The following is a 24,608-nucleotide window of genomic DNA, read 5'->3' on the forward strand; positions in this document are numbered from 1 at the left end:
GTAAAAAAATCAAGTGGTCTGAATACTTTCTGAAGGCAGTGTACATGCTATAAACATAGCCAAACTGTGTCCTACTATGTTTAATATCTAATCCATTTAATAACCTGTTATCAGAGTTAGGTAGCAAACAAATGTAGGTTATGCTGCATATGGTACATATATTTTGTGCATCCACATGCTGTGAAAAATAAGTAGCTTACGTTAATCAGGCAACGACATGATTTTGCTTCAACCCAGATGTTTCATCTGTAGCCTGTTGGTAGCAACACAACAATTAGAAGGCAGCGACAGAGGCACAGCACCAGCCAGATGCGCGCGGAGGGCACAGCAGAACAGTCGAGCAGAACGAGAGCATGGTGGAACGCGCTTCGCGCACGGAGGGGAACGCGCTGATTGACAGCTTCGGAGGCACGGAGCGCCCCACGCCGCACACGAACCGAGCACGCTAATCTGCCTGAACCGCTCTTGGCAAAAGCATCTGTGCGAAATAACCATCCTCATGCATATCAGCTACTAAATTGCCGCTGACCGGAGCCTTGCAGTCATCACTCAATTGTGGGAAGAAATCAACCCCACCACATAGCAATGTAGCAGGCGATAGGCTATTGCACTGTACCTTGGCTTTATCCTTTTCACTCAAAACGGGGCAGTCTGGAAGTAACTAACTATTTGTTTTTTTGCTTCTTCAATACTGAGGATAACACATTCTTGGCACTTGCTGAACGATTGGTGAGAGCAGTTCTGTAAGGAGAGCGCTAATGAGTTTTTTTTAGTAGACACATTTATTTGGAATATATTCCCGCTATCCAAGTGACCTTTTCATTGGATTCTCTGTTCATTTTCTTTCTTTGACTTTCTTTGATCTCTGATTGTTATAGGTTGTTGCCTGTCGAAGGTAACGGCCAAAATTAACCGAATTTACAACCCAGAGAGGCAAAGAAGTTAAGTTCTGTGCGTTGGGTATGAGCTCACAATGTGTGTGGCTGTAGCTTCCCCATTACTCCTTCTAGAACCGTAGCCAGCCCGTGTGGTCGAGAAGTAGTTTAGCTTCTCTCTCCCTCTGTACGTGAACACTTAGAGCTAACACCCCGTTCTATGGAGTAGATCGTCCGGAAAGAGACTAATAGAGCGTTCTCCTTTCCCCCCGCCTGGTACCAACAGGCGGCTTTGGTCTAAAGGTTCTCCGGAGAATGGTAAATGACCGACGGGGAATCATGAACAGCACTTCGGAACTCGAAGATGGACCACGGCATAAAAACCAGGTACGTGGGAAGCCTCCATGTAACCCTTTTCCCAGGGCAGCTGTACGTTGTAAGGCGTTATAGGTTTGGCATAGAGCGCCAGACAGGTAGTTGCACCTTTGGCGCAGTATTTCATGTTCCTCCCGCGGGAAGCGAAGCCCTGTTGTATTTTTGGGGCAGCGCTCTGTTCTGTGGGAGTAGCGCCGCGGAGCTCCCCTCTCTCCCCAGCGGCCTCTCCACTTTCTCCCCAGCGGTCTCTCCCCTCGCTCTGGCACTTCTTGTTCCTGTCACAGTTTGTAACCCAGCCTTCGATCAAGTGGGGGGCTAATAGGTTATTTTTTCCCCCTAACGCAAGCCTCGGAAGATACGGTGATATTATATCCAGTCGGAATTGCTTTACTGATCGAGAAAAGGGCGAGCAAAGGGGAAGAGATTTTGGACTCCTTGGACAGTGTGATATTGGCTTTTCCATCTCCGAATTATATACGGCAGATGTGGAATTCATCTGCTGGGCTGATCGTGCATCGCCCCCCCCCCCACCCCTATTATGTTTCTACCTAGTTAAAGCTAATTTGATTAATTATGTTCCAACGTGCTGTCGTGATCTTTCCTAAGTGTCCTAAGGGTTAAGGGGAACATTTGCTAGCTCATTTCTATGAAAGACCGACGGAGAAAACGCCTAGTAGTCTGACCACGCAGTTCAGATGAATGGAGATGTACGCGGACGTGCGCTGCGTTGCGGGCGGTAAAGATCACTTTGGGGAATAGTTAATGTGTGATCGCAAGGTCAGTGCAAGGTAATATAGTGACGGGGGACGCTGGGGCTGTAGATGAGGTGATGGAGACAGTAGCGGTGCGTGGGTAAAAGCCAAGACAGTAAAAAAGTCATATTACAACCTATGTTGTGATAATTGCGTTGTTTGCGCTATAGCATATTAATTCATACGCCACCCTGATATACAATAAATCCGTGACAACAAAATGACAACAGTCACACAGTGGCGTAATACATTAAACTAAACATACGTTTGTTTCATCACAAACCTGGAGAGCAACATATTGCATGTAACAAACAGTTATATCACCTGCAGCATGGTCAAGTAGGTTATTGTTTTTGACAGTTTACTAATCAACTACTGATTTAGAACCACGGAGTTAACACAAATCAGCACAAAGACAACAGGAGCACTGCCTCCGCTATTTGAGCACCATTTCAAATTCAAAATGTAAACATCATCAAATCAACAAGGCTCGAAATGCTTAGTTTAATACACTGAAAACAAACTTAAAAATACAAAAAACAATTTAGTCCAATCAATGTTGCTAAATATCACATGGCTGTCCATGGTACTGATTTCTCTGTTTCTCTCTCTCTCTCTGTGTGTGTGTGTGTGTAAAACATTTTTTTTTACTCAACCTACTTGAAGACTAGTTGAACTCCAATGCTAACCTCCTCTCTTTCATGTTGGAAAACGGTATATGACCCTGTCACACCGTATACTTTTAGTTTTTGTGTTCATAGCTAAAACGCTTGCTAGCTTAACTTCCTCCCATGGGCAACAATGGACCAGCTAAGTTAGCTAGCTACTTAAGGTGGGACTACTTGGCTACATATTGAACTCACAACGTACACATGACCAAAGGTATATGGACACCTGCAAGTCGAACATCTCATTCCAAAATCATGGGCATTAATGATGAGTTGTTCCCCCCTTTGCTGCTATAACAGCCTCCACTCTTCTGGGAATACTTTCCACTAGATGTTGGAGCATTACTGCGGGGACTTGTTTCCATTCAGCCACAGGAGCATTAGTGAGGTTGGGCACTGATGTTGGGTGATTAGGCCTGGCTTGCAGTCGGCGTTCCAATTCATCCCAAAGGTGTTCGATGTGGTTGAAGTCAGGGCTCTGTGCAGGCCAGTCAAGTTCTTCCACACCGATTTCTACAAACCATTTCTGTATGGGCTTCGCTTTGTGCACGGGGACATTGTCACGCTGAAACAGGAAAGGGCTTACCCCAAACTGTTGCCACAAAGCTGAAAGCACAGAATCGTCTAGAATGTAATTGTGTGCTGTAGCGTTAAGATTTCCCTTCACTGGAACTAAGGGGCCCGAACCATGAAAAACAGCCTCAGACTATTATTCCTCCTGCACCAAACTTTACAGTTGGCGCTATGCATTGGAGCATTCTCCTGGCATCCGCCAAACCCAGAATCGCCCGTCGGCTGCCAGATGTTGAAGAGTGATTCAGTTCTCCGGAAAACGCATTTACACTGCTCCAGAGTCCAATGAAGGCGAGCTTTACACCACTCCAGCTAATGCTTGGCTTTGCAAATGCTGATCTTAGGCTTGTGTGCGGCTGCTCGGCCATGGAAACCCATTTCATGAAGCTCCCGACAAACAGTTCTTGACGTTGCTTCCAGAGGCAGTTTGGAACACGGTAGTGAGTGTTGCAAAATAGGACAGATGATTTTTACGCGCTGCGCACTTCAGCACTCTACTGGCCCGCTCTGTGAGCCTATGTGGCTACCACTTCGCTGCTAAGCCGTTGTTGCTCCTAGACATTTCCACTTCACAATAACAGCACTTACAGTTGACCCCTGCAGCTCTAGCAGGGCAGAAATTTGACGAACTGACTTGTTGAAAAGGTGGCATCCAGGTTGAAAGTCACTGAGATCTTCAGTAAGGCCATTCTACTGCCAATGTTTGTCTATGAAGATTGCATGGCTGTGTGCTCAATTTTATTCACCTGTCAGCATCGGATGAGGCTGAAATAGCCGAATGCACTAATTTAAAGGACTGTCCACATACCTTTGTATATATAATGTATTAATTTATGGTTAGATCAGGGAATAACGTCATAACCACATGTCCAAATCCCCATTTCCATCCATGGCTTAGGAAAGGGCCGATTCAGCAAGCTGCTGCAGGATATCAACACAAGCAGACCAGAAACAGACACATTTTTCAGAAGATTACATTTAGTTAAGAAAGTGATTTGATTGGTCTGAAGCCAAATCTAAAATGAAACTGAGCTAGCTGTCCATTGTTCCCAGTCTCACTCCCGTCCGAGCCCATTTCGCACGCACATGTGAATTAGGTGCAATTGGCCATTGATTCCAAATAAGCAGGTCCACGCGTACGGACGCAGTCATGAACTCAGTCTTCCTCACAGAATCTCTCTCTCTCTCTCTCTCGCTCTCTCAGACAAACACAAACACACACACTCTTGTGTATGCACCTAAAACCCACACGTGTCTTGAAACCCACACACTCATGTTCTATGTGAAGTGCGTCGTGCGGTTGTGTAATGGGTTGGTTACAGAGCAGACCCACAGGGCTGGACACACATTATAGTATCACCACTGGGTGTTAGAATGGGGATCTTCTGGCCATGCGGCTGTTGGTTTCAGCAACAGTTACAGTGTCTATTAAAAGAGAACATCATGGTGAAAAAGAACACCTTTTCTGTCAGTATAGTCACACTCTATTTAAAGATGCAGCAATCCTATCCTCAGGTCAAAGATCAGGCCAAATCTATACCTTTCATCAGACATGGCCCCATTATGGAGTACTTCGCTATATTAAAGACATAGGAAAGAATATTTGAATTATTTAAGGATAAAACATTTTGGCTACTACACTAGAAAATGAATTTAACACATACTGGACATAAACCTACATAGCATAATATAACTAGTATAGTATAACTAGCACAATATAACGGGTATAATATTACTAGTATAGTATAACTAGTGTTGTATAGCTAGTATAATATAACTAGTATTTTATAACTAATATAGAATAACAAGCATAATATAACTAGTATAAAACAACTAGTGTAGTGCAACTAGTTTAGTATCACTAGTATAGTATAACTAGTATAATATAACTAGTATAGAATAACTCGTATAATATAACTAGTATAGTATAACTAGTATAATTTAACAAGTATAGTATAACTAGCATAATATAGCTATTATATTATAACTAGTATAATACAGCTAGTATATTATAACTAGTATAGTATCACTAGTATAGTATAACTAGTATAATATGATTAGAATAGTATAACTAGTATAATATAACTAGTATAGTATAACTTGTGTAATAAAACTAGCATAATAACACTAGTATAGTATACCTAGTATAATATAACTAGTATAATATAACTAGAATAGTATAACTAGTGTATAGTATAACTAGTATAGTATAACTAGTATAATATGCGCAGTATAATATAACTAGTAAAATATAACTAGTATAATATAACTAGTATAATATAACTACAATAGTATAACTCATATAATATAACAATTTTAATATAACTAGTACAGTGTAATAGTATAGTATAATAGTATAATCCCCTTAACACTAATACACACTCTAAAAGCACACAACACATACTGTACACCCACATTTATTCACGCATACACCACACCCCCAACTAGAAGCAGTGGTGGAACAATGTCTCTCTCTCTCTCTCTCTCTCTCTCACACACACACACACACACACACACACACACACACACACACACACACACACACACACACACACACACACACACACACACAGGGGATGAGATCTCATTGAGGCCCGGTAAGGATTTGCCATCTCTCTATGGAAACCATGGTAATCAATAATGTTTTCTGAAAGCACAGAACATTCTGTAGAGAAGAGAGGAGTGTGTACACGAGGAGAATACCACTGTAGTTCACCTTTACCCCCCCGGAACATACACACAAACACACACTCCCACACAGACTAGCTGTGCCACAACAAACTAACACTAGAGGGCTCAAACTTCTATCATTCAGTCACCCTTCCTCTCCTTCCTCTTTCCACCTGTTATCCCTCCTCTCTCTCTCCCTCCTCTCTCATCTCTTTCTCTCTTTATTTCTCTCTCTCAGTGTCTCTCTATCTATACAGTATATATATATATATATATATATATATATATATATTAGGGATCAATATATATATATATATATATATATATATATATATATATATATATATATATATATATATATATACTGTACTCTGTAAAGCATTTATTTGAGCTGCAATTTCTGAGACTGGTAACTCTAATGAACTTATCCCCTGCAGCAGAGGTAACTCTGGGTCTTCCTTTCCTGTGGCGGTCCTCATGAGAGCCAATTTCATCATAGCACTTGATGGTTTTTGCGACTGCACTTGATGAAACTTTCAAAGTTCTTGACATTTTCTGGATTGACTGACCTTCATGTCTTAAAGTAATGATGGACTGTTTCTCTTTGCTTATTTGAGCTGTTCTTGCCATAACACGGACTTGGTCTTTTATCAAATAGAGCTATCTTCTGTATACCAACCCTTCAAATGATTGGTTCAAACACATTTAGAAGGAAAGTTTTTTTAACAAGACACACCTGTTAATTGAAATGCATTCCAGGTGACTACATCATGAAGCTGGGTGAGAGAATGCCAAGACCATGCAAAGCTGTCATCAAGGCAAAGGATGGCTACTTTGAATAATCTCAAATGTAAAATATAATTTGATTTAACACTTTTTGCTTACTACATGATTCTATATGTGTTATTTCATAGTTTGATGTCATCATTATTATTCTACAATGTAGAAAATAGTAAAAATAAAGAAAAACCGTGGAATGAGTAGGTGTGTCCAACCTTTTGACTGGTACTGTAACAAACATTAAGAACACCTGCTCTTTCCATGCCATAGACTGACCAGGTGAATTCAGGTGAAAGCTTTGATCCCTAATTTATGTTACATCCACTTCAATCAGTGTAGATGAAGGGGAGGAGACAAGTTAAAGAAGGATTTTTCAGCCTTGAGACACAGATTGTTTATATGTGCCATTCAGAGGGTGAATGGGCAAGACAAAAGATTTAAGTGCCTTTGAAGGGGATATGGTAGTAGGTGCCAGGCGCACCGGTTTGTTTCAAGGACAGCAACGCTTTTCACGCTCAACAGTTTCCCATATGTATCAAGAATGGTCCATCAGCCAAAGAACAGCCAGCCAACTTGACACAACTGTGAGAAGCATATAATGTATATTCTTAGCATTCATTAATGTCTCTCCGTCTGGACAGAATATTCCTGGGGAGTGAAACATGCCAAAACTTGTTGTTTTTGGTGAAGTTCATCCATTACACCAGCAGATTTATTTAGGCTGGTGTAGGGGAAGTGGACCTATGTGTGCGTGCTGGATGGGGGGCTGGCCCAGCTTAGCTGGGTTTGTTTTTGGGTAACCTATCCAGCTAATGAACCTGCTGAGGTACACAATCACACCCACATACGCACACACACACACACAACCTTTAAACACATAAAAATGTGACGTTTGGAACAACTTTGAAATATGATGTTTAAGAAACATGGCTGAACATCTAATTCTGACATGACTGTGAGAGCATGTAGGTTTATGCTTCTGCAGCTGTGTGTGAATGTGTGAGCAACCGTGTCAGAGTGTTAGAAGGTGTGTCAGTGTATTTGAGTGGTTTGTTAATGTGTGTCTCCTGCTCTATGTGAACGTGTGTGTGTTCAATCAAACCATGAGGGAGGGGTTTGTTAAGTTTATCTTAAATAACTTAAATAAACCCCTCCAATTCACCTCAACTATTATGGATGCGTACCATTATGGATTCTAAAGCATTTCATCATAGCTGGGATATTTTAGAATGACACTGTGAATTCTTTAAATATTTTCATATGTTTGAGGTATTTTTAGATCATTAACAATTTGATCTCTAGTGGTACTGACAGTGATATTTTGATAAGCTAAGTACAGTAGGTTTATTGTTATTGTGAAATTGTAACTTGTGGGGCGATGGTAGAGTCATTTGGCCCTGGTTTCTCCCGAGGGAGTGTTCTTAGTTATTTATTGTCTCTCTGGATGGAAATATGTGCATGCTACTGTGTTGTGTGTATGAGCTGCAGATGACAACATAATTCACTTATTTTCTTTTGCCTTGTTCTTCTGTATGTCCTTATTACGTCCCACTCTCTTACTTTTCTCCCATTGCTTTCTCTCATTGTTTCTCTCTGTACTTACATGGCAAGGTTGAGCCGAAGCCTTGAGAGAGGAAGAGAAAGACAGAAAGAAAGTGAGAGAGAATGAGAGAGAGAGATAGGTAGTAGGCTAGCAGTTAAGAGCGTTGAGCCAGTAACTTGTTCGAATCCCCGAGCCAGTTAGGGGAAAATCTGTCGAGCAAGGCACTTAACCCTAAATCTGTCGAGCAAGGCACTTAACCCTAATTTATCCTGTAAGTTGCTCTGAGAGCGTCTGCTAAATGACTCAAATATACAGTGCCTTGCGAAAGTATTCGGCCCCCTTGAACTTTGCGACCTTTTGCCACATTTCAGGCTTCAAACATAAAGATATAAAACTGTATTTTTTTGTGAAGAATCAACAACAAGTGGGACACAATCATGAAGTGGAACGACATTTATTGGATATTTCAAACTTTTTTAACAAATCAAAAACAGAAAAATTGGGCGTGCAAAATTATTCAGCCCCCTTAAGTTAATACTTTGTAGCGCCACCTTTTGCTGCGATTACAGCTGTAAGTCGCTTGGGGTATGTCTCTATCAGTTTTGCACATCGAGAGACTGAATTTTTTTCCCATTCCTCCTTGCAAAACAGCTCGAACTCAGTGAGGTTGGATGGAGAGCATTTGTGAACAGCAGTTTTCAGTTCTTTCCACAGATTCTCGATTGGATTCAGGTCTGGACGTTGACTTGGCCATTCTAACACCTGGATATGTTTATTTTTGAACCATTCCATTGTAGATTTTCCTTTATGTTTTGGATCATTGTCTTGTTGGAAGACAAATCTCCGTCCCAGTCTCAGGTCTTTTGCAGACTCCATCAGGTTTTCTTCCAGAATGGTCCTGTATTTGGCTCCATCCATCTTCCCATCATTTTTAACCATCTTCCCTGTCCCTGCTGAAGAAAAGCAGGCCCAAACCATGACGCTGCCACCACCATGTTTGACAGTGGGGATGGTGTGTTCAGCTGTGTTGCTTTTACGCCAAACATAACATTTTGCATTGTTGCCAAAAAGTTCAATTTTGGTTTCATCTGACCAGAGCACCTTCTTCCACATGTTTGGTGTGTCTCCCAGGTGGCTTGTGGCAAACTTTAAACAATACTTTTTATGGATATCTTTAAGAAATGGCTTTCTTCTTGCCACTCTTCCATAAAGGCCAGATTTGTGCAATATACGACTGTTGTCCTATGGACAGAGTCTCCCACCTCAGCTGTAGATCTCTGCAGTTCATCCAGAGTGATCATGGGCCTCTTGGCTGCATCTCTGATCAGCCTTCTCCTTGTATGAGCTGAAAGTTTAGAGGGACGGCCAGGTCTTGGTAGATTTGGTCTGAAACTCCTTCCATTTCAATATTATCGCTTGCACAGTGCTCCTTGGGATGTTTAAAGCTTGGGAAATCTTTTTGTATCCAAATCCGGCTTTAAACGTCTTCACAACAGTATCTCGGACCTGCCTGGTGTGTTCCTTGTTCTTCATGATGCTCTCTGCGCTTTTGACGGACCCCTGAGACTATCACAGTGCAGGTGCATTTATACGGAGACTTGATTACACACAGGTGGATTGTATTTATCATCATTAGTCATTTAGGTCAACATTGGATCATTCAGAGATCCTCACTGAACTTCTGGAGAGAGTTTGCTGCACTGAAAGTAAATGGGCTGAATAATTTTGCACGCCCAATTTTTCAGTTCTTGATTTGTTAAAAAAGTTTGAAATATCCAATAAATGTCGTTCCACTTCATGATTGTGTCCCACTTGTTGTTGATTCTTCACAAAAAAATACAGTTTTATATCTTTATGTTTGAAGCCTGAAATGTGGCAAAAGGTCGCAAAGTTCAAGGTGGCCGAATACTTTCGCAAGGCACTGTAGATAGATAGATAGATGGATACAGGAAGATCCTAGTATTGTAGATATAGGGAGGATGGATGGATACAGGCAGATCCCAGTATTGTAGCGATAGAGAGGATGGATGGACACAGGCAGATCCCAGTAGTGTAGAGATAGAGAGGATGGATGGACACAGGCAGATCCCAGTAGTGTAGAGATAGAGAGGATGGATAAAGGCAGATCCCAGTAGTGTAGAGATAGAGAGGATGGATGGATACAGGCAGATCCCAGTAGTGTAGAGTTAGAGAGGATGGATAAAGGCAGATCCCAGTAGTGTAGAGATAGAGAGGCTGGATAAAGGCAGATCCCAGTAGTGTAGAGATAGAGATGATGGATGGATACAGGCAGATCCCAGTAGTGTAGAGTTAGAGAGGATGGATAAAGGCAGATCCCAGTAGTGTAGAGATAGAGAGGATGGATGGATACAGGCAGATCCCAGTAGTATAGAGATAGAGAGGATGGATGGATACAGGCAGATCCCAGTAGTGTAGAGATAGAGAGGATGGATGGATACAGGCAGATCCCAGTAGTATGGAGATAGAGAGGATGGATAAAGGCAGATCTCAGTAGTGTAGAGATAGAGAGGATGGATAAAGGCAGATCCCAGTAGTATGGAGAGAGAGAGGATGGATGGATACAGGCAGATCCCAGTAGTATGGAGATAGAGAGGATGGATGGATACAGGCAGATCCCAGTAGTATGGAGAGAGAGAGGATGGATGGATACAGGCAGATCCCAGTAGTATGGAGATAGAGAGGATGGATGGACACAGGCAGATCCCAGTAGTATGGAGAGAGAGAGGATGGATGGATACAGGCAGATCCCAGTAGTGTAGAGTTAGAGAGGATGGATGCATACAGGCAGATCCCAGTAGTATGGAGATAGAGAGGATGGATGGACACAGGCAGATCCCAGTAGTGTAGAGATAGAGAGGATGGATGGATACAGGCAGATCTCAGTAGTGTAGAGATAGAGAGGATGGATGGATACAGGCAGATCCCAGTAGTGTAGAGTTAGAGAGGATTGATGGACACAGGCAGATCCCAGTAGTGTAGAGATAGAAAGGATGGATAAAGGCAGATCTCAGTAGTGTAGATACGTATAGAGAGGATGGATACATGCAGATCCCAGTAGTGTAGAGATAGAGAGGATGGATGGATAGAGGCAGATCAAATCAAATCAAATTTATTTATATAGCCCTTCGTACATCAGCTGATAATTCAAAGTGCTGTACAGAAACCAAGCCTAAAACCCAAACAGCAAGCAATGCAGGTGTAGAAGCACGGTGGCTAGGAAAAACTTCCTAGAAAGGCCAAAACCTAGGAAGAAACCTAGAGAGGAACCAGGCTATGATGGGTGGCCAGTTGTAACGCTCGTCTGTGGTGGAAGAAGAGGAGAACCAATGCACAGCGTGGTAAGTGTTCATAGCTTTTAATGACATACTAGATCACTGAACAAAACAATAAATAACAAACGAACAGTCCCGTAAGGTGAAAGACAAAAACACTAAACAGGAAATAAGCACCCACAACCCAAAAGTGAAACCAGGCTACCTAAGTATGGTTCTCAATCAGGGACAACGATTGACAGCTGCCTCCGATTGAGAACCATACCAGGCCAAACACAGAAATCCCAAATCATAGAAAAAAGAACATAGACAACCCACCTAACTCACACCCTGACCATACTAAGACAAAGACATAACAAAAGAACTAAGGTCAGAACGTGACACCAGTCCTCTTCTGGCTGTGCCGGATGGAGATTATAACAGAACATGGCCAAGATGTTCAAATGTTCATAAATTACCAGCATGGTCAAATAATAATAATCACAGACAGAACAGTTGAAACTGGAGCAGCAGCACGGCCAGGTGGACTGGGGACAGCAAGGAGTCATCATGCCAGGTAGTCCTGAGGCATGGTCCTAGGGCTCAGGTCCTCTGAGAGAGAGAAAGAAAGAGAGAATTAGAGAGAGCATACCTAAATTCACACAGGACACTGGATAAGACAGGAGTACTCCAGATATAACAAACTGACCCTAGCCCCCCGACACAAACTACTGCAGCATAAATATTGGAGGCTGAGACAGGAGGGATCAGGAGACACTGTGGCCCCATCCGATGATGGGGCCAAACAGGAAGGATATAACCCCACCCACTTTGCCAAAGCAGAGCCCCCACACCACGACATCCCAGTAGTGTAGAGTTAGAGAGGATGGATAAAGGCAGATCCCAGTAGTGTAGAGATAGAGAGGATGGATGGATACAGGCAGATCCCAGTAGTGTAGAGTTAGAGAGGATGGATAAAGGCAGATCCCAGTAGTGTAGAGATAGAGAGGCTGGATAAAGGCAGATCCCAGTAGTGTAGAGATAGAGATGATGGATGGATACAGGCAGATCCCAGTAGTGTAGAGTTAGAGAGGATGGATAAAGGCAGATCCCAGTAGTATAGAGATAGAGAGGATGGATGGATACAGGCAGATCCCAGTAGTGTAGAGATAGAGAGGATGGATGGATACAGGCAGATCCCAGTAGTATGGAGATAGAGAGGATGGATGGACACAGGCAGATCCCAGTAGTATGGAGATAGAGAGGATGGATAAAGGCAGATCCCAGTAGTGTAGAGTTAGAGAGGATGAATAAAGGCAGATCCCAGTAGTGTAGAGATAGAGAGGATGGATGGATACAGGCAGATCCCAGTAGTGTAGAGTTAGAGAGGATGGATAAAGGCAGATCCCAGTAGTGTAGAGATAGAGAGGATGGATGGATACAGGCAGATCCCAGTAGTGTAGAGATAGAGAGGATGGATAAAGGCAGATCCCAGTAGTGTAGAGATAGAGAGGATGGATGGATACAGGCAGATCCCAGTAGTGTAGAGTTAGAGAGGATGGATGGACACAGGCAGATCCGAGTAGTGTAGAGATAGAGAGGATGGATAAAGGCAGATCTCAGTAGTGTAGAGATAGAGAGGATGGATGGACAGGCAGATCCCAGTAGTATGGAGTTAGAGAGGATGGATGGATACAGGCAGATCCCAGTAGTGTGGAGATAGAGAGGATGGATGGATACAGGCAGATCCCAGTAGTGTAGAGATAGAGAGGATGGATAAAGGCAGATCCCAGTAGTGTAGAGATAGAGAGGATGGATAAAGGCAGATCCCAGTAGTATGGAGATAGAGAGGATGGATGGATACAGGCAGATCCCAGTAGTGTAGAGTTAGAGAGGATGGATGGATACAGGCAGATCCCAGTAGTGTAGAGTTAGAGAGGATGGATGGACACAGGCAGATCCCAGTAGTGTAGAGATAGAGAGGATGGATAAAGGCAGATCTCAGTTTTGTAGATACGTATAGAGAGGATGGATGGATACAGGCAGATCCCAGTAGTGTAGAGATAGAGAGGATGGATACAGGCAGATCCCAGTAGTGTAGAGTTAGAGAGGATGGATGGATACAGGCAGATCCCAGTAGTTTAGAGTATGAAACAGACGCTGGACCAGAGACAGTATGACAGTGATATACTGGGTTGAGGCTGGTAGCTCTCAGTCTGTCTAAACCAGCAGTGTCATCACTGTCATCGAGGAAAGTTCAAACAGCTCTGGGACATGCGAACAGGAAACACACAGAATTATACAGTAGCTTTTATTGGTGTGTGTGTTCAGGGGAGCAGTGGTGAATGGAATGAGAAGAAAAGGGGTTATACCTCCTGAAGCTGCTACTGACAGATACATCAGGAGTTAGACCTGCTAGACAAGATACAGTATAGTTGAGAGTGAGAGACACTATTTTAATCATCAAAGACACTCAGTACCCTCCCCCCGCGCGCATGTGAAGGAAAGTTTTTTTTCCGTCATGAGCTTCCTTGCTCGGCATAGATATTTCAGCACTCAAGACTTTTCCTGTTGTTTTTGCTCATCCAAAACCATGTGTGTTTGTGCACCAACATATTGTGAAAGTGCCTCCACATGTGTTTCTGCATTGTGTGTGGCTATACACAGTTTGCGTGCCTTTCTCTGCAGTCTGCACAGAGGGAGATGTTGTTTAGATTTCCTTGCATGAGTTTTTGCTTCTGCAGTAGAGGAGCATTGTTTTTAATGACATGTATAAAATGTGTTCTACAGGTCCTGTGTGTGCAGTTAATAGAAGATATCCTGTTATTGGACCATTCAAAACAACTGTTTCTGATAGCATCTGTATCCAGCGGCATCAGAAAGGATCTCTAATGGAAAGAGAGAGAGAGGGATGGAGAGAGTCTTTTTAAAAAGCAAGGAATAGAATATAGGAGTGTACAAAAGGAGCCTAAGTGGAAAAGGGAATGGAGAGAAAAAGTGTATCTGCATGAGGTATGGAGTTCAATCATCTTGATAGACACCTGGCAGGACTATATTTCAGACAGATTGGTTTATATCTCCATTTCCGCATCCCAAATGGCACCCTATTTCCTATGTAGCCCTATGTGCCCTGGTCAAAAGTAGTTTACTATATAGGAAATAGGGTGCTACTTGGGACAAAGTCCATATCAGTGGAGTGAGAAGTGTCCAATTTCCTTGAGGTGATTTCAATCTGGCTGTAATGGAGCTCCCATTCATTCATATGGCGTCTGGTGCTGGCTAGTCTGCTTGTCTGGGCTGATGCTGTGCTGCTGTGCTGCTATGCTGCTGCTGGTATCAAATAGAGATGTTAGATTAAGTCCTACTCTTATAGAGATGCACAAGAGCTGCACAGCTTCCCGCCCTTCTCTCTGTTCGCTGGGTTTCTTATTAATCAAGGGGTTTTATTTCATGGACACACGAACGCGCACACACACACACGCACGCACACACACGCACACACACACACACACACACAGGCAGAGTTCAGGCGTGCACACACACACATTCAAGCATGCACACACAGACACATGCACACACGCACACAGACACACAGACAGACACACACACACACACCGATACACACACACACACACACAGACACAAACACAAACACACACTCCCTTATAGGGATTAGTAATGTGTCTGACACACAACATGTACCCTGAACAGTAAATAATAAGGAAATTAATAAGGCCGGAGAACAAGTGAATCACAAGTGAAAACAGAGGCATTTAATCAACGGGCCAAAGTGGGCTGGCCCGGAGGAGACAGAGGAGGAGGAGGGAGAAGAGGAGTAGGAGGAAGAGGGGGAAGAAGAGAGGCAAGATACCATTTAATAGAGAAAACTAGTCTATCATCCTAAATTGGGAAATGTATTTTGTACTGCTGCATACATTTACGTAAATTAAAAAATGACATGTAGGAAACATTTAATATAAACGCATTAAACAACACACACTGTACATGCCAGCTACCAACATACCAGTAGCCCAGGGGTCGGCAACTGTGATTCTTTTAGAATTTTAGTTTTTGTTTTAAAAAAAAGGACTGTACAATCACCCGGAATTCAGCATAAAAAAAAGCTTAATTTAGGAAATGTAGTATTCCCACAAATAAATAGAGACGTGGTCGTGTCTTGATGTAATCAAGGTATGAAATGATTATTATTTTGAAATAATCCACTCCAACAAAAATTGTCCCGCGGCTGAATCTAGTTGCCTTCCCCTGCTGTAGGCCTGTAGACACAGTGTGCAAAAGCCATCAGAAAATAGAAACAACACAGAAAGCCACTTTCTACCACAGATCAGTGTAATATGAAACAGTTTCAGTCAGCCAAATATTATTTTTTAAAGTAGTAATGCCCTTGTGCTAGCTTATTGTTAGGGCATGAAGCTCGGAAACATGGCACGGCAGCATCTGTCATCGAGTCAAAGCACAGAGACCCTAATTGTCTTTTTGTTAAAGACGTAGTGAAATCCTGGTGATTGAGTTGTGTCTCCCTGACTGAGTAGTCCTCTCCCTGATCACATTATTGGCTCTGTTCTGAGCCAAATGGGGCTGTTTCCCCCTGCAAACCGGTGTAATATATTTACCCAGTAATGAGTGCAGTTAAGCTAACAGAGAACCGTAATGGCGTCGTTATGGGCCAGGCTCCATCAGGTGTCCCAAGGTTAATTGTTGCTTTAATTGACTTGAGGAAACTGGAGGAAAGGGAAGTATCAGATACATTTGTAGTTTCCCCTTGGCTCAAAATGTTAGACAGGGATGGGTGCCTCTGTTCCATAGGGGCCGGAGTGTCTGCCCTGCTGGTTTTGATTCTGTCTTTCAAATAAGCATCTGGTTTAGACCTACTCTTTTTATGAATCTGAGCACTGATGGGAATTAGGGATGGCATGGAGAAGTGGGCAGTTGAGAGAGATAAAAATATATGAGAAAATAGAAGTGGGGATTCTAAGGATAGTAGGAGGGAGACAAAGATGAAGTGCTGATGATGATATAGCCTGAGAGACAAACTTCTCTGAAGGCAGATATTAGATTTACGTTCCGATAAACAGAGAGATGCACCGATGCGTCCGTTCCTACTGTACTATTAAATACTTATGACAAACTCATGGCTTATATATTAACAGAGTTATCCGCTTCCGTCCATAATTTATTCACCATCAAAAATTCTATCTGGCAGACTGTATGCCATTATTTAGCCTCTCTGGGGTAAAGCAGTCTCTGCCGTTTGAATAAATGAGGAGTTTAAGCACTCCATTCCCACGGATCACGGTTATTCCAAAACCCTGGCTTCTAAATGATTGAAATGTCAAATAAAAAAAACAAGAAGGATGGGGTCCCCAAAACCATTTTTTTCTTTCATTACTTTTTTAGCGTAATAGCAGAAAGGAGAGAAAAAAGTAAAGGAGAATAATGTAACAGAAATGGAGGGAGAGAATCGGAGGATGTTGTTGTGGAGTTCTCTGGAAGTAAATTGTGATTGGTTGTCGTCACACTTTTGGAAATCAGGACAAAACATATTTGTTGCGTTTTCTAAAGTGATACTTTCTGGTTATTCAACCCATAACCCAGTCTGTGATTGCCTTTTACAACCAGAAGATATGACAATACTACTACTACTCAATAAGCCAAATACTTTCTGCTGATATTGTACAACTCTTCACAGTTTGCAAACTGGGGATCTCTCTGTATTATATTTCCTCTACCAATTTGATCATATTATATTACTGATCTCCACAAGGAAAGACTTTAGAACTCAGCTTCTTCCAAAGCCCTGCCCTCTTCCGCCATATTGTCTGTCACTGTTTTTGTAAAATCCCCCTCTAAAATCCACAGAGAGCGAGAGAGAGAGAGAGAGACAGGGAGTGAGAGAGGGAGGGAAATAAATACTGAGAGACAGGAAAAGAGATAGTGAGAGAAAGAGATAGCAACAGAGAGAGACAGAGAAAATGAAAGACGGAGAGACAGAGAGTGAGAGATGGAGGGGAAAAGAGAGAAACAAGGAAAGAGAGACGGAAATAAATACTGAAAGAGACAGGGAGTGAGAAATGGAGAGAAAGAGAGAAAGACAGTCAGAAAGGGTGGACAGAGAGAAGCAAACTGAGAAAGACAGGGAGTGAGAGAGGGACGGAGGGAGATAAATATACAGTGCAATAGGAGGGGGGGGGAGAAAGATGAATGGAGAGACACCCAACCAATTCATGAGATAACAAAAAGATCATTACTTGACACATTAAAAAGAATTAACAAAAAAACTGAGCAAACTAGAATGCTATTTGGCCCTAAACAGAGAGTACACAGTGGCAGAATACCTCCCCACTGTGACTGACCCAAACTTAAGGAAAGCTTTGACAATGTCCAGACTCAGTGAGCATATAGCTTTGCTATTGAGAAAGGCCGCCGTAATGTCATGGAAATTTCCTCTATTTACCAAATCATGAGAGCAAACCACACACAAGTCGGAGTTAGTTATCACAAAGTCCATTTTTAATTATATGAGCTCTATCAATTCAGTGTCTATCAATTAATTCTCTGAGAGTCCCTTCCACATTTCAACTGAGATCCTTTATAGCAAAGACACACACAGGATAACACAGCACGGGCATAATTCATCGTTCAGCTTTGTCTCCTAAAACATGTTATTTTCTCAAACTCAGAACCGTAAACCAATCCTCCATATCAACAGGCATATATCAAATCCATCCTATCTTGACAAGATCACAGAGACACACTGACTGGCACACAGACATTGTGGAGCCAAGAGAGACACGCTTGACCTCTCCCCTCTCTCCGGCCCAAACAACTTAGTCTTGACATAGAACAGATACTGCAACCCCGCCACAGTATTATACAAAAATATAATTCTGATGAGAAGTAACTTACAAACATATGATGAATATAAAACATCTTACCTATGTTACCAACCAATTCTGATTATTCCCCAACAGTAGGCAGACCTGACTCTCAAGAGAAGACAGGCTATGTGCTGTACACTGCCCACAAAATGAGGTGGAAACTGAGCTGCACTTCCTAACCTCCTGCCAAATGTATGACCATATTAGAGACACATATTTACCTCAGATTACACAGATCCACAAAGAATTCGAAAACAAACCCAATTTTGATAAACTCCCATATCTACTGGGTGAAATACCACAGTGTGCTGTCAAAGCAGCAAGTTTTGTGACCTGTTGCCACAAGAAAAAGTCAACCAGTGAAGAACAAACACCATTGTAAATACAACCCATATTTATGTTTATTTATTTTCCCTTTTGTACTTTAACTATTTGCATCATCGTTACAACACTGTATATATACACATAATATGACATTTGCAAAGTCTTTATTCTTTTGGATCTTGCGTGTGAGTGTGACGATCGTTAGAAGCATACTCGGACCAACGTGCAGCGTGATCTGGGTTCCACATCTTTTAAGGTCAGTGAACCACACAACAAAACAATAAAGAATAAACTAAACGTGACGACAACGGAGTGCTAACATGCAACTACACGTAAACAATATCCCACAAACACGCGGAAAAAATGCTACTTAAATATGATCCCCAATTAGAGACAACAATTACCAGCTGCCTCTAATTGGGAATCATACCGATCACCAACATCGAAAAACAAAACTAGAACCCCACATAGATATAATAAACTAGACTAACCCCCAGTTACGCCCCTTACCTACTCCACCATAGAAAATAAGGGCTCTCTATGGTCAGGATGTGACAGTGAGTGTAATGTTTACTGTTCATTTTGATTGTTTATTTCACTTTTGTGTATTATCAAGTTCACTTGCTTTGGCAATGCTAACATATGTTTCCCATGCCAATAAAGCCTTACATTAAAATTGAATTGAATAGACAGACAGACTGATAGAGAGAGAGAGAGAGAGATGGAGGTAAAGGGACTAAGAGAGAATAGTGGAGCTAGAGAGAGAGAGAGAGAGAAATAAAGACTGAGAGAGACACTGTTGTAGGTGCCCTTGACACTGTGTTTGGAGCTTGAAGGAAACAGTCATTAAGTGGTTACATACAGTAGCCATTAATTAAGTATGTTTTCTTAATGGCTCGGTGGTTTTGGCTTGGCTGTGGCTGAGCCACTGGTGGGTTTAAATAGACCCTCTCATTCATCTCCTTCCTCTCTCACATACAAACTCACACCAACAACTTTAAAGCCCACACTCTACAACACACAAGCATGCATGCACATATGCTGGCATACACAATTCTCTCTCGTCCCCTCTCTCTCTCTCTCTCAAACACACACATTGTCTCGCTCATTCAAGAGTTCTAGGCTAGGCTTGGTTAGTCTATGTCAGTGGTTCCCAAACTTGTTATAGTCCTGTACCCCTTCAAACATTCAACCTCTACCTGCGTACCCCCTCTAGCACGAGGGTCAGAGCACTCTCAAATGTTGTTTTTTGCCATTGTAAGCCTGCCCACACACTATACAATACATTTATTAAACATAAGAATGAATAACCATTGCAGTAATTGAATAAGAATGAACAACCATTGCAGCAATATTGCACAGAATAAGTATTTTGTTGACACAGCTTCCAAAATGGAGTATTACGTCAAGCATTTCATTAACTGTAAAGCCACTCATGACATCTATAGATTGGAATGTCCACAGTGCAAGGTGTTCTACATTGGACGGACAAAGAGACGCCTTCAAGACCGCTTAGTGGAACACAAGTACGCCATATGGGTAGGCAATGAAGACTACCCCATGGCAAGGCACTACAAGTCCCTACCCCATGGCAAGGCACTACAAGTCCCTACACCATGGCAAGACACTACAAGTCCCTACACCATGGCAACCCTGCCTCCCTACAAGCTATGGGTATTGATCATATTCCGGCCTCAATTAGAAAAGGGGACCGTCTTAAACAGTTAAACCAAAGGGAACGTTTTTTGGATTTACAAACTACAGGCCACTAAATACCCTGGTTTAAATGAAGATATGGATTTCTCACCCTTCCTGTAGGGTCGTGATGGGTCCATTTGCTGTCATCCCAGTGGACATTTTGCTTAATTTGCCCTCAGCTATGGTTAGACTGTTGTTGATGTTTTGTTGTTCTAGTGTGCTATGGAATATATTGCTTTCTTATTCTTGACACTTCTCCCAGTCATATTTAAGGTTAGAACTACCTTTTAGTCTTCTGATACTTCTAGCTTGGAGTTGTATTTTTATGATAACATAGCTACAGTATTTCACCTTTTAATGTGTATAGTATTGCTTACTAGGTGTGTCCAATCAATTGTGTAACCACTCCCTCTTCCAATTAGGGCTAACTGGAAAAGCTGTTCAAAAGAGGACATTGTATTCCTCTTTTTGTACTCCCTGACGAAGGCCATGCTGCCGAAACGCGTCGGTTTAAAAAAAACATGGCATACTAATAAAGGCATTTAAATTAATTATATGAAGAGTGCCTTGGTCCTCCTTTCTTTTTGATAAGAATTAATGTATAGCCCTGTTGGAAAATATAAATGTACTGTTTGAAAAAATAAAATAAAAATAAATACATGTGAATCCCCTTTTTAATTGGTGTACCCCCAACGGCATTGCCCAGTTTGGGAATGCCTGGTTTATGTGATGTGAATGTGAGCGCTTGAATCAATGAGGTTAGATTTGAGTTAACTCTCCAGTGACTGTTCCCCTGTACAAGGGAAAATGGAAGCTAGGCTTCACAGGCCCTGCAATGTGCCAACATAAGAAATCAAATCAACCTCACACCACCTACAGGTCTACAGCTCCCATCGATCTGCTGCTGCAAACACGCAAAAGATGGGGAGTTAAACACTTTACCCATCATGCACGTGGAAAAACCCCTGTCTCCATGAAAACCTAGACGTTTCTGCAGCCCACTGGCTGTGCAACTCTCTCACCTTCCTGACAATTTGTCAACTGACCTCTGATTGGTTGCCAAGTAGCCCGGCAACTATGATTCTCATCAAATCAAATCAAATTTATTTATAAAGCCCTTCTTACATCAGCTGATATCTCAAAGTGCTATACAGAAACCCAGCCTAAAACCCCAAACAGCAAGTAATGCAGGTGTAGAAGCATGGTGGGTAGAAAGGCCAGAACCTAGGAAGAAACCTAGAGAGGAACCAGGCTATGAGTGGTGGCCAGTCATCTTCTGGCTGTGCCAGGTGGAGATTATAACAGAACATGGCCAAGATGTTCAAATGAACATAGATGACCAACAGGGTCAAATAATAATAATAATCACAGTGGTTGTAGAGGGTGCAACAGGTCAGCACCTCAGGAGTAAATGTCAGTTGGCTCCTGCTGTCTCTAGAGAGTTGAAAACAGCAGGTCTGGGACAGGTAGCACGTCCGGGGTACAGCTCAGGGTTCCATAGCCGCAGGCAGAACAGTTGAAACTGGAGCAGCAGCACGGCCAGGTGGAGTGGGGACAGCAAGGAGTCATCAGGTCAGGTAGTCCTGAGGCATGGTCCTAGGGCTCAGGTCTTCTGAGAGAGAGAGAGATAGAGAGAGAGAGAGAGAGAGAGAGAGAGAGAGAGAGAGAGAGAGAAGGAAGGAAGGAAGACAGACATACAGTATCTATCCAATCAACTGCAAGCAATTACCTAGTTATAGCCAGTTTAGGCTGCTTTAACCTCAGTCTACTCCAGCTGCACTTATACACTCTTAGATAATAAGGTGCTAACTAGAACTTAAAATGTTTCTTCGGCTGTCCCCATAAGAGAACACTTTCAATCACCTTTTGTGGTTCCAGGTAGAACCATTTTGGTTCTAGGTAGAACCCTTTTGGGTTCCATCCAGAACCCTTCCCAGCGGTGAACCTTGGGGTCATGGAGCTGTCAATCACCTGACAGGGAGGCTGGGAAAATGATTATGTCAGAATTCTTCTGCGGTGTAAGTTGAGGCTGGGATGGGAAGGCATTTGTGCTGAGTACTTGCACGTGTGTGTGTGTGTGTGCATGTGCGGGCTGCGGTTTACTGTTTTTCTCCACTCTCACCCCTGACAGTTGATGTCTTCCTGTGGTGAGTCATGGTTCAGGGGTCAGGGGTTAAGGGTTGGTGGGATGCCAATGGTTCTAACAAGGCACCCCATACTTTCAGATTCAGCACTTAACTTTCTTAACAGACTAAAGTTCAATATTTTCCAGAGGAGCTGTGCTTTGAGGTGAAGTGGGTGACTATAGAGACCAATACCATGGCAAATATCATCAACAGCATAACTATTTCAGAATAACTATTTCTGCAGTACCAAAAATATCATCAACAGAATAACTATTTCTGCAGTACCAAAAATATCATCAACAGAATAACTATTTCTGCAGTACCAAAAATATCATCAACAGAATAACTATTTCTGGAGTACCAAAAATATATTTGGACATTTTCATTTACATCTTATCAAATATGTTTTTATGTAATAATTAATATCCCTCCTGCAGGGGATCATTACAATATACATAACCAACCTTGTTTTTCCATTTTGGATATTGGAATCAAATCTCTTCAGTAAAAATGTGTGTGTTTGGCCTGGCTGCAGAGAACATTGACATTTTGATTAAGCAGATACTTTAACTAGTGGCATGGTATATTTATATAATATACTCCTAACATCCCTACAGTGTACTAATGACTCAACGTGGCTGAGAAAGAATATGATATTACACAGATAGATATGGGACAGGGCACAGTGACAGATGGGATCTGGAATGTATTGCTGTGATGGCGCCAGGTAGCCTAACGGTTAAGAGGGTTGGGCCTGCCAGCAACCGAAACATCGCTGGTTTTGAATCCCCGAGTCGACCAGGGGAAAAATCTTTCGATTTGTCCTTGAGCAAGACACTTAACCCTAAATTCTCCTTTAAGTTGTTCTGGATAAGAGCGTCGGCTAAACCAGGGTTTCCCTAGAGTGCATGTTTTGTTTTTTGCCCGAGCACTACACAGCTGATTCAAATAAGCAAAGCTTGATGATGAGTTGGTTGTTTTAAACAACTGTGTAGTGCTAGGTCAAAAAACAGAACATGCATCCAAGTTTGGGAAAGTCTGTGCTAAATGACTCAAATGTAAAATGATAGGAGGGTGGTAAACCTAGTGACACTACACAGATAAGGATTTCAGAGTTAGTGTTAGACTGATCTGTCCATGGGGTGGTTTACACTTGTGCTGGTCAGATAAGGTGATGAGGACTTGAAAGCAGTGGTTGTTCCCTCCCGCTATAGAGGGGGACTTGTTTGACGGAGTTAAAGAGAGATTACACTGATAATGTAAAGCACTAATGTCTTGCACTTTAAGGTTGGTGGTGTGGGGGTGATGTGTTTGTGACCGGAGGCCGGACGGAGGGAGGGCCGGTTTCCATGGCAACAGATTCATTTGAATGATTATCTGCTAGATGCGATGTGTTGACGCTTAGAACGTTGGGTGATGCTGAAGGGTCATAGGTCAGATGAAGATCTGAGCTGGGGCAAATGTGGAGTACTGTTCATAATCCCAACATTCGTTAAGGTCACGCAAACCAGACTGTATCAGTATACTGTATGGCTAAGTAGATAGATAGTGTTTATATTATTCCATTTGATGGAATGTGTAGTGCTGTGCTTGGTACTCTATCCCAGTCATGCAAACCAGACTGTATCCCTCAGTAGATGGATTGCATTTATACTTCTGTGCTCCATTCCATATGGTTGAATATTGTGCTGTGCTTGATACTCTTTGATGGATTACATATATTGTGTGTTCTGTGCTCTAAATCCATATGTTTCCATATCACCAATGACCCAAAACATTGCAATAATGTCCTTTCAATGATCCATCAAACAAGGTGAAACCCATGGTTAGACCTAACCTAACCAAACGGAAAGGATTCCAGGATAGCCTACAGCTCCAGACTGTTCCTCTCCAACTCAAAGGATAGTGTGAGATAATGCAAAATGCATGATGCCTTGTGTAACTACAGTATGTCCTTTTGCAAAGAGAGACAGGAAAAAAAAGAGTGAAAAAAATGGACAGAAACCATTTGCGGTTTGTTCGGAGTCATTCCATTAAAACCGTCCAAGGATTT

The 24,608-nt window shown here is 42.3% G+C and overlaps 1 protein-coding gene across 4 annotated transcripts in view; it reads left to right on the forward strand.

Moving 5' to 3' along the window:
- Positions 1-465: 465 nt before the first annotated feature.
- The window catches only part of LOC139409882 (fibrinogen C domain-containing protein 1-like), a 210,124-nt gene continuing 185,981 nt past the window's right edge, over positions 466-24,608 (forward strand). Inside the window, exons 1-2 of one of the 4 annotated variants that reach the window (XM_071155276.1) lie at positions 466-743; positions 1,162-1,262. In XM_071155276.1, the coding sequence (XP_071011377.1) occupies positions 1,191-1,262 (72 nt within the window). In that variant the 5' untranslated portion in view covers positions 466-743; positions 1,162-1,190. Of the gene's footprint in view, positions 744-911; positions 1,263-24,608 lie in introns of those variants that run through there. The other 3 variants (XM_071155278.1, XM_071155277.1, XM_071155279.1) reach the window with 3 other exon arrangements.

Source organism: Oncorhynchus clarkii, chromosome 5 (genome assembly GCF_045791955.1).
Source record: "Oncorhynchus clarkii lewisi isolate Uvic-CL-2024 chromosome 5, UVic_Ocla_1.0, whole genome shotgun sequence".
In the NCBI taxonomy this organism is placed as follows: domain Eukaryota; kingdom Metazoa; phylum Chordata; class Actinopteri; order Salmoniformes; family Salmonidae; genus Oncorhynchus; species Oncorhynchus clarkii.